At 43.2% G+C, this 20,115-nt stretch overlaps 1 protein-coding gene across 1 annotated transcript in view; it reads right to left on the bottom strand.

Moving 5' to 3' along the window:
* The window catches only part of gabrr2a (gamma-aminobutyric acid type A receptor subunit rho2a), an 86,985-nt gene that overhangs the window by 21,891 nt on the left and 44,979 nt on the right, over nt 1-20,115 (bottom strand). The window contains exon 4 of the mRNA XM_061794913.1: nt 9,880-10,103. Within this exon, the coding sequence (XP_061650897.1) occupies nt 9,880-10,103 (224 nt within the window). The remainder of the gene's footprint in view (nt 1-9,879; nt 10,104-20,115) is intronic.

Here is a 20,115-nt window from a genome sequence, read left to right as displayed (position 1 = left end):
AGTCACGAGCTGTGCGTCGTAACCGAAAGAACAGGATCCCGGATACAAGCGGCCGAAATGACTTTCCTCCGCAGGGTGTCCGAGCTCTCCCTTAGAGATAGGGTGAGAAGCTCTGTCATCCGGGAGGGGCTCAGAGTAGAGCCACTGCTCCTCTGCCTTGAGAGGATCCAAATGAGGTGCCTCGCGCATCTGTTTAGGATGCCTCCTTGACGTCTCCCTGGTGAGGTGTTCCGGGCACTTCCCACCGAGAGGAGACCCCAGAGACGACCCAGGACATACTGGAGAGACTACGTCTCTCGGGTTGCCTTGGAACGTCTCGGGATCCCCTCAGAAGAGCTGGAGGAAGTGGCTGGGGAGAGGGAAGTCTGGGCTTCCCTGCTAAAACTACTGCCCTCGCGACCCGACCTCGGGTAAGTGGAAAAAAATTAATGAATGAATGAATAAGTGGTTTAATAATAATATTGTACATGTGGCTCAACCCTTCAACAGGGATGGTCTTCTGTATTCTTATAAGGAGTTGTTATCTGAGTATAATATCCTTGTCACTCCTGTAGTTTTTGCAAAGGTTTTTTGGAGCAATCCCTACGGGTGTTTGCTTGCTATTTAGATCGTTTGTAAGAATGGACATTAAACATTTGTCTCCCTTTGTCAGACACACCAGTCAGTAAAAGTTGTTTGATTGGTAATGATAGTAGAAAAAAGAAAGTAATTCAACTCTGGTTGAAAAGGGATATCATTATAGTTACATATGTGGTATCTTACTGTAATAAATATATGGACCTCATTGACTGGCTCTGTCTCTTACCCAGCCCTACTTGATATCCAATAAAGTTAAAGAAATCTCATTCAAAATGATTCATAAATTCTATCCATCTAATGATCATATTGTTAAAAGATACAAAATAGATATTCATTTGAAATGTACCTTTTGCTCTGTACATGTTGAAACAGTTACTCATTTACTTTGGCACTGTCCCATTGTCAAAAAACTGTGGGCTGAGATATGTGACTTTATTGCGCTCAATATTGATAATTCTTTATAAAGTTATATTGGAGGGATGTGCTGTTTGGGGTCACTGATTGTAAGTATAATAACGCAAAATCCAACAAAACCTTTATAAATAATCTCATTCTACTGATGGCAAAATTTGACATTCATAAATGTAAATTTGCTCGCAAGAAACCATCTTTTGCTGCTTTGAACGGTGAGCTCAGGTTGTACATCCTTTCTATTAAATCCTCTCATTATTAAAAAGCTATTAAGACTGTAAATATTTGTGAACAGTTTCACTTATATAAGATCCTCCTGGTGTAAATTGTAAATGTGATGCACATATTTGCTTGTGTACGTTGATGTGACCCCCGTTTGTTTCTGAAATAGTTTTTTGGGGAAAAAAAAAAAAGCGAGACGCCATTAACCGGACGCGGATGCTGCCGAATAAATGTGCCTTGCGGGCTAAAGCGCAAGTGAACGTGTGTTTACTCCTCGACTCAAGGAAGCAGTGCAGGTTAATTGAAGACTCTAAATCATAGGTGTCAAACTCAAGGGTCGTCAACTTATGTGATTTTTGCTAAAATCTGTACCCAAATTCCAAATTGTCATAATAATAAACAATAAGGGCCGCCTCATCATTTTATGTGCCCGCGAAAGCAAATCATGCTCATCAACTTCTGAGATTTTTCTACTCAAATTCCAAATTCAAACACTCAAGTCAAATTTTCTTCAGTACTCAGAGTGATTAAACACTGAATTACTTTTCAGAGGGCAAATTCCAGCCTTATTTCTACATTAAAAATCACTTTATTTCTTGAATTAATTAACTATTTTGGTGGCACGGTGGGGACTGGTTAGAGCGTCTGCCTCACAGTTCTGAGGACCCGGGTTCAATCCCCGGCCCCGCCTGTGTGGAGTTTGCATGTTCTCCCCGTGCCTGCATGGGTTTTCTCCGGGCACTCCGGTTTCCTCCCACATCCCCAAAACATGCATGAATTGGAGACTCTAAATTGCCCGTAGGTGTGAATGTGAGTGCAAATGGTTGTTTGTTTGTATGTGCCCTGCAATTGGCTGGCAACCAGTTCATGGTGTACCCCGCCTCCTGCCAGATGATAGCTCCAGCACGCCCGCGACCCTAGTGAGGAGAAGCGGCTCAGAAAATGGATGGATAGATGGATGGATTAACTATTTTGTTTGACATTATATTTTATTTTCTCAACATGGGGATTTTTTTTATTTGCTATGTGCTATAATCATCAAAATTATACATATTTTAAATATGAAATACTTCACTCTGAGTGTGTGCAGTGCATCTCTATAATTTCACTTTGAATTGAGCTACCTAATAAAAGATTTACACTATTCAGTGATTATGATACTGTTTGAGTAATGGTTATGAAAGTGTTTGAGTAGTTTATGAGTGCAAAACACGTATTATGAGAGGGTTTGAGTAGTGATTATGAGAGTGTTTGAGTAGCCTATGAGAGCAAGACTCTTGCATATGAGAGTATTTGAGTAGTGATTATGAGAGGGTTTGAGTGGTGTTTATGAGTGTTTGAGTAGGCTATGAGAGTGTTTGAGTAGCCAATGAGAGCATGACCCTTGCGTATGAGAGTATTTGAGTCGTGATTATGAGTGTTTGAGTAGTGATTATGAGAGGATTTGAGTTGTGTTTATGAGAGCTTTTCAGTAGTTTGTTTTGTGTGTCTGAAAGCATTTGAATAGTAAGTGTGATAGCTAATCCTGAATAATGTCCCTCACTGCCCCTCATAAAATATCTCTACAGAGATGTCAAAGACTCATTGCCAGTTTCAGAAAATGCTAGATTTCAATTGTTGCTGCTGAGGATGGCCCAACCAGTAATTAGGTATAGGGGGCCATTACTTTTTCACACAGGGCCAGGTAACTGAGTAGTTTATTTTTCCTTAATACATGAAATCACCAGGTGCCACGGTTGAACGACTGGTTAGCACATCTGCCTCACAGTTCTGAGGACCGGGGTTCAAATCCCGGCCTCGCCTTTGTGGAGTTTGCATGTTCTCCCCGTGCCTGCGTGGGTTTTCTCCGGGCACTCCGGTTTCCTCCCACATCCCAAAAACATGTAGGGTAGGTTAATTGACAACTCTAAATAGCCCGTAGGTGTGACTGTGAGTATGAATGGTTATTTGTTTATATGCGCCCTGGGATTGGCTGGCGACCATTTCAGGCTGTACCCCGCCTCTCGCCCGGAGATAGCTGGGATTGGCTCCAGCACGCCCGCGACCCTAGTGAGGATAAGCGGAACAGAAGATGAATGAATGAATGAATGAATGAATGAAATCAACATTTAAAAGCAGCATTTTCACTTCACTTGAGTTATATTTGTCTGATATTTAAATTTGTTTGTTGATCTTAAAGTGGGGAACTATGCAAAAGTAGAAGAATTTGAGAACGGGGCCAATACTTTTTCACGGCACCGTATATTAATATCATATACCATTGCACACGAACATCAACGCAACAGCACTCCAAAATTATGTTCAATCGCTAATTTAATATGCCCAAAAAGTGCTCATAATGCTGTCATTGAATAAAACGGTATGAACACGGCACTGGGTGCCAGGCTGGGCTCATCAAAGTCCCCCACAGTAACACACCTTACAAAAAGTCTAACTTCACAAAAGCAAACACCTGTGTTACATCATCTTCCCAAACTATTTTTTAAAGGTCTTAGATCCATGAGCGATGCAATAAATACAACAATGAGCTGACTAAATGTGTATATGGTTGGAAATGAATCTGCACCTACAGTGGGTACGGAGAGTATTCAGACCCCCTTAAAATTTTCACTCTTTTTTTAGCCATTTGCTAAAATAATTTACGTTGTTTTTTTCACATGTACACACAGCACCCCATATTGACAGAAAAAACGAAATTGTTGAAATTTTTGTAGATTTATTAAAAAAGAAAAACTGAAATATCACACAGCCATAAGTATTCAGACCTTTTGCTGAGACACTCATATATTTAACTTGGGTGCTGTCCATTTCCTCTGATCATCCTTAAGATGGTTCTACACCTTCATTGGAGTCCAGCTGTGTTTGACTGATTGGACTTGATTAGGAAAGCCACACCCCTGTCTATATAAGACCTTACTGCTCACAGTGCATGTCAGAGCACATGAGAATCATGATGTCAAAGGAACTGCCTGAAATTTTTTTTGGGTGCACTTAAGGTTCCTTAGAGCACAGTGGCCTCCATAATCCTGAAATGGAAGACGTTTCGGACAATCAGAACCCTTCATAGAGCTGGCCGTCCGGCCAAACTGAGCAATTGGGGCTCCACGAGTCTGGGCTTTATGGCAGAGTGGCTCGACGGAAGCCTCTCCTCAGTGCAAAACACATGAAAGCCCGCATGGAGATTTCGAAAAAAAAATTCCAAGCGGTATGTGCGGAGAAAACCAGGCACTGTTCATCACCTGTCCAATACAGTCCCAACAGTGAAGCATTGTGGTGGCAGCATCATGCTGTGGGTGTGTTTTTCAGCTGCAGGGACAGGGAGACTGGTTGCAATCGAAGAAAAGATGAATGCGGCCAAGTACAGGGATATCCTGGACGAAAACCTTGCTCAGAACCTCAGACTGGGCCGAAGGTTCATCTTCAAAAAAGACAATGACCCTAAGCACACAGCTAAAATACCAAAGGAGTATTTTGGTGTGACTGTTTTTGAATGACCCAGCCATAGCCCTGACTTAAACCAAATTGAGCATCTCTGGAAAGACCTGAAAATGGCTGCCCACCAACGTTCACCATCCAACCTGACAGAACTGCAGATGATCCCCAAATCCAGGTATGAAAAACTTGTTGCATCATTCCCAAAAAGACTCATGGCTATATTAGCTCAAAAGGGTGCTTCTAATAAATACTGAGCAAAGGGTCTGAATACTTATGGCTGTGTGATATTTAAGTTTTTCTTTTTTAATAAATCAGCAAACATTTCAACAATTACGTTTTTTCTGTTAATATGGGATGCTTTGTGTCCATTAATGAGGGAAAAAATGAGCTTAAATGATTTTAACAAATGGCTGCAATATAACAAAAAGTGAAATATTTAAGGGGCTTTGAAAACTTTCCGTACCCACTGTACTTACCTCCATATGTGTCATGCGCTGTTCTTCCTTCTGCAACGAAGCATTACGGCTATTTTAATCAAACAAGCCTACTCAAATGTATCAAACCTCACTATTTTCAATCATTATTGGCAAAATAAATAAATAAATAAATCCAGACTTTCAAAATAGATGACAATTACGCTGCACGAGTTGCTTCCGCAGAACAAGGAAACACTTTTCAGACAGTTTTAGCATTCACAAGAGTTTGTTTTTGTTTCACCACTTTAAAATTGGTTAATATTGCGTGAAAATAACAGATGAAATGGGAACAGACCAATATCATCAATTTGTGAAGCAACCAAGAATACATACTAGTAGTATTACTACAGTGGAACTTCGATAGAACGGACTAATAATTGATCCAAGATGGCGCCTACCAGTGTGGTCGCCTCGGTTACGCGCTCTCTAGTATTGTTTTTGTTTTTGTGTTTTTCGTTCATCTTTGGAGACATTACACGACTCACTTACACAAGGGAAGACTTGCTCACCATCAAGGAGGGTACTCCGGACTTTCTTTCTCCAACTTTCGCAAATCCGCTCAGTTTTTTCCCAAGTTACTCACCGGAGCAGCGTCCACGGTCTTCGGCGCATGAAGGCGGAGGCGGCGCCACAGAGGGCGTGCTGGGGCCTATCCCAGCTATCTTTGGGGAAGAGACGAACCCTGAACTGGTCGGGAGCCAATTGCAGGGCACATATAAACAAACAACTATTCGCACTCACATTCACACCTACGGGCAATTTAGAGTCTTCAATTAACCCACGATGCATGTTTTGGGGATGTGGGATGTGGGAGGAAACCAAAATACCCATAGAAATCCCACGCAGCCACGGATTTGAACCCAGGTCCTCAGAACTGTGAGGCGAATGTGCTAACCAGTCGTCGGATTTGCTAACCAGTCGTCCACCGTGCCGCCCAGAACAAAAACAGACTTACCAAAATAAAACTGGTAGATGTGCTCAGCATTCCTTTAAAGAACCGATACTTCTGCTCACTCATCCACATGAGTATTTTCCAATTCGTGTGTGACTCCGGTTATTTAGAGTAACTTCCAGTGGATAGTCTTTTCTTCTCACTTTCCTCTACTCTGCCTCTGAAAAAGTATTGCAAAAGTCCAAAGGAAGAGATTATTGTTCGATCTACGTTCTCACTTTCACCTTGCTGGCTGGGTAGTGACGGAACAACAAGTTCACAGATCCAACCAGCCACAATGATTTTCCTCTGCAGGCTGTCTGGGCACCTCCCTCAGAGATAGCGTGAGAAGGTGCGTCAGAATAGGAGTGCTGCTCCTCCACATCATAAGGTACCCTATGAGGTAACTAAGGCTGGTTAGGATTCGTGCTGGACGCCTCCTTGATGAGGTGTTCTGGACATGTCCAACCGTCGGACGATGTCTCTCAACTGAATGAAATGACTTGGGAGAGTGGAATCTGGGCTCTATGCTAAAGCGAAGGCCCCTGCAAACCAACCCAGGATAAGGGGTGGTTGGTTTTGAGAAATTATTTTTAACGGGAAGTGAGTCCCGACACCTGAGTGATTAATGGACGAAGTTGTGGGTCCCAATATCTTTTAGTATAGTTTTTATTTATTTTTAAATATATATATATTTTTCAATCTGTCTGGTGTTTTGCTTTAAGGGTTCACAACTTGCCATTTTATCCATGGCTGTGGCTCAGTTGGTAGAGCCGGTCATCCAGTGACCAAAGGGTCGACAGTTACAATCCCGGCTCCGACGATCCACTGTCAAAGTGTCCCTGGGCAAGACTCTGAACCCCAAATGGCTCCCATTGGGCCTGGCAGCGCCTTGCATTGCAGCAGCCACCCATTGGTGGATAATGTGTGCTTGAATGGGTGAATGTGTGAGCATCTGTAAATCGCTTTGGCCACCGTGATGGTGTAGTAAAAGTGCTATATACAGCGGCTGAAATAAGTATTTAACACGTCACCATTTTTCTCAAATATATTTCCAAAGGTGCTATTGACATGAAAATCACACCAGATGTTGGGAACAACCCAAGTAATCCATACATACAAAGAATTTAGAACAAATAAGATCAGAAATTAAGTTGTATATAATAATGTGAAATGACACGGGGAAAAATATTGAACACGCCAACTGGTATTTATTTAATACTTTGTATAAAAGCCTTTGTTTGCAATGACAACTTCAAGACGCCTCCTGTATTGAGAAACTAGCCGCATGCATTGCTCTGGTGTGATTTTAGCCCACTCCTCCACACAAGCAGTCTTCAAATCTTGAAGGTTCCGTGGGCTTATTATATGGGTTTTAGTTCTTTTCATAGATTTTCGATTGGATTAAAGTCAGGTGATTGGCTGGGCCATTCTAGCAGCTTTATTGTTTTTCCTTGAAACCAATTGAGAGTTTCTTTGGCAGTATGTTTTAGGTCATTATCCTGCTGAAATGTCCACCCTCGTTTCATTTTCATCATTTCTCGTAGATGGCTGCATATTTTTGTCAAGAAAGTGTTGGTACATTTGCCCATTCATCCTTCCTTCAATAATGTGAAGTTTACCAGTACCAGTACTGTAAGCAGACCCACACCATCATGTTTCCACCTCCGAACTTCATTGTTGGTATGGTGTTTTTCGGGTGATGTGCAGTGCCATTTCTCCTCCAAACATGATGTGCATTATGGCATCCCAATAGTTCAATTTTGCTCTCATCCAACCAGACTATATTTTCCCAGTATTTAACTGGCTTTTCCAAATGTTGTTCAGCAAACCTTAAACGAGCTTTGACAAGCTTTTTTTTTTTTAGCAATGGGGTCTTGCGTAGTAAGCGTGCATACAGGCCATGGTGGCGGAGTGCATTACTCCTTGTGACAACAGTACCTGCTAATTCCAGGTCTTTTTGAAGCTCCCCACAGGTGGTCCTTGGATCTTGGACAACTCTTCTGATTATTCTTTGCACTCCTCTGTCAGAAATCTTGTAAGGAGCACCTGATCGAGGCAAATTTATAGTGGTATGATTGGCTTTTCACATAGGTATTATGGCTCCATCCGTGCTCACTGGAACATTCAGAAGATTAGATATGTGCCTGTAACCAGTGCCATCATTAAGTTTTGCACCAATTAGTTTACGATGGTCTTGAGACAGCTGTTTGCTCTTACCAGGGCTGTTGCCCATGAATTGAATGTTCATTTCTCTACCATAAGCCGTCTCCAAAGGCGTTTCAGACAATATGGCAGTACATCCAACCGGCCTCACAACCGCAGATCACGTGTAACCACACCAGCCCACGACCTCTACATCCAGCATGTTCACCTCCAAGATCATCTGAGACCAGCCACCCGACAGTTGTTGCAACAATCGGTTTGCATAACCAAAGAAACCGTCTCAGGGAACCTCGTCTGCATGCTCGTCGTCCTCATCGGGGTCTCAACCTGACTGCAGTTCGTCGTCGTAACCGACTTGAGTGGTGAATGCTCACATTCGACGGTGTCTGGCATGTTGGAGAGGTGTTCTCTTCATGGATGAATCCTGGTTTTCACTGTTCATCGCAGATGGCAAACAGCGTGTGTGGTGCCGTGTGGGTGAACGGTTTGCTGATGTCAACGTTGTGGATCGAGTGGCCCATGGTGGCGGTGGGGTTATGGTATGGACAGGTGTATGTTATGGGCAACGAACACAGGTGCATTTTATTGATGGCTTTTTGAATGCACAGAGATACCGTGACGAGATCCTGAGGCCCAATGTTGTGCCATTCATCTACGACCATCACCTCATGTTGCAGTATGATAATGAACAGCCGCATCTTGCAAGGATCTGTACACAATTCCTGGAAGATGAAAACATCCCAGTTCTTGCATGGACAGCATACTCCCCGGACATTTCACCCATTGAGTATGTTTGGGATGCTCTGGATCGGCATATACGACAGTGTGTTACAGTTCCTGCCAATATCCAGCAACTTCGCACAGCCATTGAAGTGGAGTGCACCAACATTCCACAGGCACACCTGTGCAATAATCTTGCTGTCTAATCAGCATCTTGATATGCCACACCTGTGAGGTGGGATGGATTATCCCGACAAAGGAGAAATGCTCACTAACACAGATTTAGACAGATTTGTGAACAATATTTGGGGGAAATTGCCTTTTGTGTATGTAGGAAAAGTTTTAGATCTTTGAGTCCAGCTCATGAAAAATTGGAGCAAAAACAAAAGTGTTGGTTATATATTTTTGTTCAGTGTATATTTAGTGATAAAAATTGTGATAAATACTTGTTTCAGCCGCTGTAAATGCAATAAATTTCCAATTTACCATCCCTACCATGACCCCAAATTCAACTATGACAGATGAACATCCATCCATCCATCCATTATCTGAGCCGCTTCTCCTCACTAGGGTCGCGGGCATGCTGGAGCCTATCCCAGCTGTCATCGGGCAGGAGGCGGGGTACACCCTGAACTGGTTGCCAGCCAATCACAGGGAACATTGAAACAAACAACCATTCACACTCACAGTCATGCCTACGGGCAATTTAGAGTCTCCAATTAATGCATGTTTTTGGGATGTGGGAGGAAACCGGAGTGCCCGGAGAAAACCCACGCAGGCACGGGGAGAACATGCAAACTCCACACAGGCGGGGACGGGGATTGAACCCCGCACCTCAGAACTGTGAGGCTGACGCTCTAACCAGTCGGCCACCGTGCCGCCACAGATGAACATGAAGAGTATCAATAAATGTTTTGGATGCTGACTTGATACACACACCTGAGACTGTAAAGCACGTGACCATCAGGAAAGACACGCAGCATGATGTTGTCTGTGGTTGTGTCGTGGATGAAAGATCTCTTGGAGTGGACGAAGAAGACATCAGGGACCCAGATCTTTTTTACCAAACGGCCATCAAATGTCATGCTCTTGTTGGTACTGCTGGTGAATGACAGACGTTCATCTTTCCAATAATGTCTCAGGTACAGTGTCATGGTAAAGTCCTGTTGGAACATGGTGACAAAGTGAACCAGAGAACATTGATGATGCAGCGTCAGCACCCATTGCAGCAAATATTGTTTGTACTATCATCATCATCTTAGTATCAGAGCAAATACTGTAACATCCGACCCGTGTGACCACTGCAAAAGAATTCAACAAAGAAGACAAAAGTGAGAACATAATCTTTCCACAACAATGGGCAACATCTAAAATTGTTTGGCCCCTTTTTGAGCGGTGGCTGTTAATTACAGGACAAGAGCAAGCCTTTAAGAAAAGGCACATTTTGTGACATTCCCATTCCATTTCTGATGTTGCAAGGGAGTGCTAATTTGACCAATAAATAGATTGTCTCTCGTATCACTTTTGGGTACCATACCACTGTGGTTTGTTCTCTACTGATAACCCTTACAAATTTTGAAAAATAAATGTTTCATGTAAACGGCTGTCCTGTAGCACGTCTTGTTCTGAAGCTTGTTCGGAGAACAGTTGATTATTTGCTTTAAAAACTTGCCAATCTTTGTGGCGTTGGGTATACTTTGGTAACAGAGGCTACAAGACTGTACTTCCAATAAACTGATTTCCCCCCTTCTTTTACAGTGGTAGCATATTTTCCAGAGGTGGGGACTCAACTCACATGACTTGACTCGAGTCAGACTCAATTGCCAATTTTAGGACTTGGGAATTATTCAGCTAGAATTTATGAAAAACTTTACTTTGACATTATATTAATGAGACTTGACTTGGACTTAAAACACATGACTTGTCAAGTTTACAGTTGAAATATGCATTTTCAACATTGTTTTGCTTTTCAAAGCAAATTATGTTTTTGCGCCAGGCGCACAAACTTTGCAAACTACTGTTATGCTCCAATGTGATACAGATTGCAGAGGCCACATCATGAAACACATTATGACGGTAGCTCCTCATATTATTATATTTGGACTCAAGGATCCCCTCCTTGAGCCGTCACCTTATCGTGGTGGAGAGGTTTGTGTGTCCCAATGTACCTAAGAGCTAAGTTGTCTGGGGCTTCACGCCCCTGGTAGGGTCACCCATGGCAAACAGGTCCTAGGTGAGGGACAAGACATATCACAGCTCCAAAAACCCCTATGACAAACAAAATTAATGGATTTAGGTTTCCCTTGCCCTGACGTGGGTCACCGGGGCTCCCCTCTGGAGCCAGGCCTGGAGGTGGGGCTCGAAGGCGAGCGCCTGGTGGCTGGGCCTGCACCCATGGGGCCCGGCCGAGCACAGCCCGAAAAGGTAATGTAGGTCCCCATTCCCATGTTCTCACCACCTGTAGGAGGGGCCATAGGGGTCGGGTGGAGTGTGAGCTGGGGGGTAGCTGAAGGCGGGAACGTTGGTGATCCGATCCCCGGCTACAGAAGCTGGCTCTAGGGATGTGGAATGTCAACTCTCTGGCAGGGAGGGAGATATAGTCGGGCTCGCCTCCACACACGGCTTGGGCTCTGGTATCAGTACTTTTGAGAGGGGTTGGACTCTTTTCCACTCTGGAGTTGCCCATGGTGAGATGCGCCAAGCAGGTGTGGGTATACTTATTGACCACGGCTTGGCGCCTGTACGTTGGGGTTCACCCTGGTGGACGAGAGGGTAGCCTCTCTCCGCCTTTGGGTGGGGGGACGGGTCCTGACTGTTGTTTGTGCCTACGCACCAAACAGAAGTGCAGAGTACCCACCCTTTTTGGAGTCCTTGGAGGGGGTGCTGGAGAGCCCTCCCGCTGGGGACGCCATCGTTCGGTTGGGGGACTTCAATGCTCACGTGGACAATGACAATGAGACCTGGAAGGGCGTGATTGGGAGGAACGGCTCCTCCGATCAGACCCTGAGTGGTGTTCTGTTATTGGACTTCTGTGCTCACCACGGACACCATGTTCAAGCATAAGGGTGTCCATACGTGCACTTGGCACAACTGGTGTCAGAATTTGGTTCGCATTGCCGGCAGGCAGATCGGTGCAGCGTCTGCAGTGATGCGGACTTTGTATCGGTACGTTGTGGTGAAGAAGGAGCTAAGCCGAAAGATGAAACTCTCTATTTATCGGTCGATCTATACGTTCCTACCCTCACCTTTGGTCACGAGCTGTGGGTCGAAAGAACAAAAGGTTCAGGGTGTACCCCGCCTCCTGCCCGATGATAGCTGGGATAGGCTCCAGCACGCTTGCGACCCTAGTGAGGAGAAGCGGCTCACAAAATGGATGGATGGATGGATGAACACTTCCAAGCGGCACGGTAGACGACTGGTTAGCACATCTGCCTCACAGTTCTGAGGACCCGGGTTCAAATCCGGCCTTGCCAGTGTGGAGTTTGCATGTTCTCCTTGTGCCTGCGTGAGTTTTCTCCGGGGACTCCGGTTTCCTCCCACATCCCAAAAGCAAGCATGGTAGGTTAATTGAGAACTGTAAATTGTCCAAAGGTGTGAATTTGAGTGTGAGTGGTTGTTTGTTCCTATGTGCCCTGCGATTGGCTGGCAACCGGTTCAGGGTGTACCCAGCCTCCCGCCCGAAGATAGCTGGGATAGGCACCCCCTGACCCTACTGAGGATAAGCGCTAAAGAGAATGGATGGATGGATGGATGGATGAATGGATGGATGGATGGATGGATGGACGGACGGTTGTTTGTTCAGGGTGTACCCCGCCTCTCGCTCAGTTGGCTGAGAAAAGCCCCAGCACGCCAGCGACCCTCGTGAGGATCAGCGGTACGGAAAATGAATGAATGAATGAACACTTCCAAAACTTTTAGTCAGACAAAGAATATTTTTCTTATTCCTAGTCAGCTGGTTGAAGCTCATACATGCACAGCCATGAAACTGATGCATTAATATGTAACAAAAAGCTAAGTGAAGATGCACAAAGGCTGTTTGTGATGTGAAACGCCATTATGAACCAAAACAAAGGTTTTGAACAAACATTACCTCTAAAACGGTTCAGTTAATGTTTGTTAAAGTATGTAAAATTGTTTGAGACTTAACTGTTGTGTCCAGATGCCAAACAGAAAAGGGGAAACTCGAACTTTTTCTTAAGTTCAGCACTTTATTTGAACACGTATTAACTTTCTCTTTTTATTTACTTGCTCTTATTGTGAAATGCAGCCCTATTTGGTAAATGAGAGAACATTACATAGTTGTTGTCATATGTTTGATTACCAGGGCAGAATTTTCTATATATATATATATATATATATATATATATATATATATCCTAGGGTCGCAGTCGTGCTGGAGCCTATCCCATCTATCCCCGGGCGTGAGGCAGGGTACACCCTGCACTGGTCGCCAGACAATCGCAGGGCACATATAAACAAACAACCATTCACACTCACATTCATACGTACGGGCAATTTAGTCTTCAATTAACCTACCCTGCAGAAAACCCACGCAGGCACGGGGAGGACATGCACATCCACACAGGCGGGGCCGGGATTTGAACCCTGGTCCTCAGAACTGTATATATATATATATATATATACACACACACACACACACACACACCCGCACACACACAATAAATGATCAAATGGACTCCGATATAACGGATGGACCATCAGGACTGAGAAATGTGGCAAAATAGTTTCCATTTGTTACTTAAACTGCCATTGACAAAGTCTGTTAGTTCCAGAGTTGGCCGCTGTTGTTTACTGACGCTGTGGCGCAATGCAGGCAGAGAATGGGACTGACTTATTTCCAGGTCACAGATGTGCAATCTTACTTGATCAAATTCCCCAAAAAATGCCTCACGTGCATTCGTGGTGATCGTGTTGAATGTGGGGCATTGACGTGGCGGCCCTGTGAGGATGGTTATTGTTTATTGTACATGGAGCCGAGAGAGAGCGGCATGGCTGCGGCTTTAACTCTGAGGAGTACAAAACACAACATGTCTTTGGAGTCTGGAACATGCTATTTTTGGTACAGTAACAGTTTTTTTTTTGTCAAGCCATTCACCTTTGCCAACAGATATGGAGAAACAGAATCAGAATCAGAATCATCTTTATTTGCCAAGTATGTCCAAAAAACACACAAGGAATTTGTCTCCGGTAGTTGGAGCCGCTCTAGTATGACAACAGACTTTGGAGACAGAAAGACATTGACAAAAAAAAAAACAGTCACTGAGCAGTAAAGGGTTGCTAGTTATCTGGTAATGCCGGTACATTTTTTATTTTTTTTTGACAATTGTGCAAAAAGATGCAGAGTCCTCTAGCACTTAGAGCAGTTCGAATGACTAATATTGCAATAGTCCGGTGCAATGACCATTGTGCAAAGGGCGCCGAGACTTCAAGGAGTGTATGCGGTTTAAAGTGACGAGTAGTGCGATAGTCTGGGACAATACTCCTCAATCAGCGTGCAAATGGAGCAGATGCTACTCTGGCATGAGTGGCCAGTATATGCAAATAGTGCAGCATGGTGAGACAACTACAGTGAGTGCACGAGTAATACATAATTGGCCCGACAGAAATGTGACAACAAACTCAAGTCAAAAAATTGCCAGCATGTTGTAATGAAATTGTAGGTTAGGTGTTTAAGAAGTTGATCGCAAGAGGGAAGAAGCTGTTGGAATGTCTGCTAGTTCTAGTTTGCATTGATCGGTAGCGCCTACCTGAGGGAAGGAGCTGGAAGAGCCGGTGACTGGGCTCTGACACCGCGAGAGACAGCGAGATTTCCCAGTTGAAATTTTGGCCGCTATGTTGCAAAATCACATTAGCAACCCTCAGACTTAATTTCCTCCTCATCCACTTTTTTTCCTCTTATTGCGGGGCTGATTATTATTGCTAACCTTTTTTCCAATCCCTGCTGACACCAAGATACCATTGTGGAGCCACTCGAAGATTTCATCGACAGATCTTTCGATCGCTTCATCATGCAAGCTAGCGGACCCCACCATGATCACCGCAGCAACCTGTTAAAAAGACAGAAGGCTAACTCATCCACCAGCACTGTGGATCTACTACCCAGCTCACCTGACGCCCATATTCAAGTTCTCTCCTCCATTGACAAGAAGCTATCACTTCTCAATCTATTACACCAGGAGATTAAGGAGCTCAAAACCAGCTCAGAGTTTACCAAGAAGTCAGAGAGCTAAAAGAAGACAGTGGCGAACTTCAGTCAGCTATGAAAACGATGACAACGGAGGTAGAAGTTCTCAAGAAAGAGAAAAAAAAATTAATAAATCAAAGAAGCAATGCTGGACTTACAGTCAAGAAGCATGCAGGATAACATCTCTTGCGGCATTTCTGAGAGTACACCTGATAATCCAGAGGCTCAAGTAAAAAACTTCATGTCGACAGCGCTGCAAATCCTGAAGGAGACACTCTCGAACATCACCTTCACCGAATACACAGACTAGGAGGACCGCGAGCAGGGAATCATCCCCAGCCAATCATCGTCAAATTCGAACATGTCCAGCAGAAAGTCTTTGTAAATTCAAAAGGAAGGGAGCTGAAGGGTACACAGTTTGGGATGAATTACCAGTTTCCACATGAAATCAAAGAGTGATGCAAAGTCCTGTACCCTCTAATGAAGACTTACCGGCAACAAGATGATATTGTGCAAAGGAGGCTTTCACGATGTGTGTCTGACGCGCTCCGAGCATCATCATACACCGCGCGGAACTTCAGTGAAGTCAACTCTCAGTCAATTGGGTGAGACAGTAAAATACGTCTATGCCAACATTGAGACAACTAATATGGTAAACGGTCGGTTACATTTTTGTACTGATGGTGTCAAGTGGTGACACTGAAAAGTATATAATGTAATGGATGGTAATTAATAATACAGAATATAATTGGATTGTTAATCGGATGCATGTTCAGGAAGTTATTACTATAATTGACTCAAAATGTATTATTACAAACATCCACCAGATGGTGCCTAAAAAAGTTACTCTAAGTTAAAGTCAACCAGTCATGCACATTTAAAGCCATAACATGGCGCTAGAGCGGAGGTCACTCAAGTGTCAAAATACAGTCTTAGTTATTTGCTTGCTCAATGCTTAATTGCAAACATATATAACCTGTAACAGTTTATTACATATATTTTGGGATTTTAGTAACTATGTGTTAAAAACCCGCAATCCTTTGTGCCCATACAATGATATGTGAGATAGTTGATGAAGTGTTTAGGACCGTTTATTGTAAAGATGAGAGTTGCAATAAGATGTTAGACATTTGGTGAAAGAAGTGATTTTGATGATGTTGATGATGAAGTAAGGAATGATTTGAATGAGGCATTGTTACTGGGTTGATCAGCTAAGAACATTCCCATGAGAACTTTTTACTTTAAACAAAGACATAGTGTATAAAGAAGTTATTTTGAGAGAAACTAAATAGAGGAACTAATGTTTATCTCTAAGTAGCACAAGGCGAGCTTTTACTGGAAATAGGGGACCACTGATGAGAAGTCTCAACCCATTCGGGGAAGGTTCCATCATATGATTTGTTTTTAGGCAAAAGGGCACACAACTAACAAAGGACTTGTGAAATGGGGGCAAGTCGTCCTTAATATGACTCCAAATCTTCCCATAAACCTTACAACCAGATGAAAGGTGATGTAAAAGACCTCTGGCAAAGGCACACCTCTACGATATAAGTTTAAAAACTGACAGTATCGAGGCTCTCGCTCTTTCAAAGGTTAGCTATTGAGGTCTTACTGCTTAATCTCATCTATTTTTGTGTAAAACGCAGGATGATTAGAGAAGTAGCTTTAAAGACAAATTGAATATTTTACTGAGAATGGGTTAGAATACTGTGTTGGATTTTTTTTTTTTTTTTATATATATACCAAATATTACTTCTATTAGTTTTATACAACCTTCACAGGCTTTATTGTTATGTTGTGACTACTAACTCTCTCCCGGTCATAATGTGCATATTAATTGTTCCTAGCTATGTTGTGACTACTAGCTGCTATTCGATAAAGATAAGTTGAGTGCAGCTGGACAAAGATAGTTGTTTTGTTTTCTTTCTCTGTTTCTCTCACTTCGATATAATAAAAGGGGATTTTTGTCTGGGCTTCAATAAGGGGTGACAACTTGTAAGACTACCTTTTCCTCTCTTTGCAAAGACTTTTCTTTATTTTTTGTAATAAAAACCCACAAACACAAGATTGCTTCCTTACTTATTCCGTCAGAAAAAGATTTGCCAAAACAATACGATAGAGGGGGGGGGGGTTTTGCCTTAACTACAGAGCCTGAGCCCTTGATCTCTCTCTTTTGTGTCCCTGCCTATTCTCAATTCATAATTTTAAGGTTTTAGGAATGTTCGATCTGATCACTCAAATATTATTTGTTCCATTTGAATTGAATGTTCTTTTTATTTTGATTATACTTTGGATTTTCACATTTTGGACTGTTTTCATTTAGTATCTTTTGAAACTTTGAATGTAACCAAATGTTCTCTTTGATCTGATGTTTTTGGACTGCTTTGGTTTTCATCTCAAAGGGCCGACTTGGAACATTTAATCTCATTTGTAAGTGAGTAGACGTTGCACACACAGTTCTTTTTTGTGAGTTTTATTATTTTCATTTTTATTATTTGTACTTTTTGTGAATTTTAAAATTTTTATTTTTATTGGTTAAAGCCTGGCGGCATGGTGTAAGACTGGTTAGAGCGTCTGCCTCACAGTTATAAGGACCGGGGTTCAATCCCCGGCCCCGTCTGTGTGGAGTTTGCATGTTCTCTCCGTGCCTGCGTGGGTTTTCTCCGGGCACTCCGGTTTCCTCCCACATCCCAAAAAACATGCATGGTAGGTTAATTGACGACTCTAAATTGCCCGTAGGTGTGAATGTGAGTGCGACTGATTGTTTGTTTATATGTGCCCTGCGATTGGCTGGCAACCAGTTCATGGTGTACCCCGCCTCCTGCCAGATGATAGCTGGGATAGGCTCCAGCACGCCCGCGACCCTAGTGAGGAGAAGGGGCTCAGAAAATGGATGGATGGATGGTTAAAGCCTTGCCCTTGCTAAATTCTGCCAATTAAATTATCTTTTTATGAACATAGAAAAATGTCCCTTCTCTTTCTTTTAAGAATAATGAGTGCTGTGTTGTCAATGTTAGCAGACCTAATAACATTATCAATGTAGTCATTGATTATTCTCACTCTGTTTTTGAAAGGTTATTTCGGCTATAATTTTAAACACAATAACAGGTCCTGGCTGTCGTATCAAGACCGTTGAATTCAACCTAGGTCAATTACAAGTGCTTTAGACCATATGGGAGAGAGCAGCTTTCTGCTACAAAGGTTACTCTGTTAAAGTAAAGCCTAACTTGAGCGGGGCCGGCACTTCACAATTGACTGTGAGAACCTAGGGGAGTCTCTCTCAACACCGGTTGAGGCAAGCTCCCGTCACCGGTTACAGTGCACTGTGTAATCCGCAGGAATAACGGGGACCTTTAACCCTTTAAACGGAGAGCTGGTCAGTACTCCCTTTGTTCTAAGGAGCAGGGGAGGCTGGGCTAAGCGAGGTCTGACTCAATGGTTTTTAGTGTTTATTTTAGTCTTCAAACCAACGCCCATTGATGTATGAATGTGTGTGTGAGTGGGTAAATGTGAGGCTTTGTAAAGCGCTTTGGGCACTGTGATGGTGTAGATAAAGCGCTATAAGTGCAGTCCATTTATCATTTACCATAAAACCTCACCATAGCAACTTTAGATCACAATGAATTGGGACAAAATTCACTAAACGTCTCACAGTATCACAAAAACCTTTGCCTTATCGGTAGGTAAGGAAAGTAATGTCTTATAAGGTTTTATTGTATAACTAGTCTGAGTGTTTTATTGCAGGGAGGATAACAGATAAGGGTGTGGGGGTGTGATGCAGGAAAGCTCCCAGCAGGGTGCATGTTGATCCGGCGGGGAACATTTGTTGGAGACGACAATGGCTGCAGGGGATTGCTGTAAACATAAGAAGCAAGAATGTGGAGACGGCGTCTGGAGCCAGCGGCAAATGGCCATCATTCTGCATAGCAACGAGGACGTCAGTGGACCATGGACAAATCAGACGACAATTCCATACTTCCTCTTTGAGACATTGAATAAGTCTGGGGCAGGAACAGATAGCTTTGTTCAGTCTGCACTGTCTCTGCTGAGGCTAGGATAAGCGTAGCTGCTGACCCCGAGCTCTGTAAAATGTATAGACTCCTCTGTCAGGAATAAATTGGTTGGCTTTTAACACGTCGCCATAATTGTACTTCTTTCACAAAAACGAACACGCATGGAACCTTGAGAGTTAATAGGTGATTTTAAAACACAGGTTCCTTCAAATGGTGACCCCGACGTGATCCTGGAAGGACATTAGATAAAAAGACAGAGGAGTGGATACGGATTCAGTTGGACTGCAATCTCCCCGGTGCACCGACAGAAAAAGGTGAGCAGAAACCTGTTTTTATTAAATCACAAATTCTGCACATGGGAAATTGTGAAATTTGGGAGATTTGTGGTACAGTTGTTTCATTGTCAATAGTTACTAGGACCTTGTGTTGTTATTGTTGTGTTAATCAGAAGGCCAGGGTAACAGAGGACTTGGGAAAAGTAGGGTAACGAGGTGCCTACTTGTCCCGTCGTAGAATGACTTGAAATTGGACGCGGTTTCATACTGTGACATTTCGGTAGACGTTGGGGATTTTGGGACCCCCAAAAACCAATTTAGAATGAGATGAGTGTGCCACCAAAGCCCTGGTGTGAGAATTGGACAGTCGAGTGTAGAGATAATGAATACGATATGTATCAGAGTGATGACCAGAAGTCATTGGAGGATTTGTGGATTGAAATAGAAGGTCAGTTGTTGGCTGGCATTGAAAGAAACAAGCAGAATTTAGAAGTGTGTGGGAAAAGTGGAAAAAAGGAAAAGTTTGACATTGCAGGGTGGATGGAGAAAAGAGACTTGAATAAGAAAATAGATGAGAATGAAAAATTGAGGAGAAAAGTTCATGAGATTTGTGCGGTGTCCACTGCCATGGCAGCTGTTCGGCGAAAAAGAGCGACAAAGTGACCCACTAAATCCAATTATG

This window comes from Phyllopteryx taeniolatus, chromosome 13 (assembly GCF_024500385.1).
Source record: "Phyllopteryx taeniolatus isolate TA_2022b chromosome 13, UOR_Ptae_1.2, whole genome shotgun sequence".
Classification (NCBI taxonomy): domain Eukaryota; kingdom Metazoa; phylum Chordata; class Actinopteri; order Syngnathiformes; family Syngnathidae; genus Phyllopteryx; species Phyllopteryx taeniolatus.
This window is presented reverse-complemented; position numbering and strand designations above follow the sequence as displayed.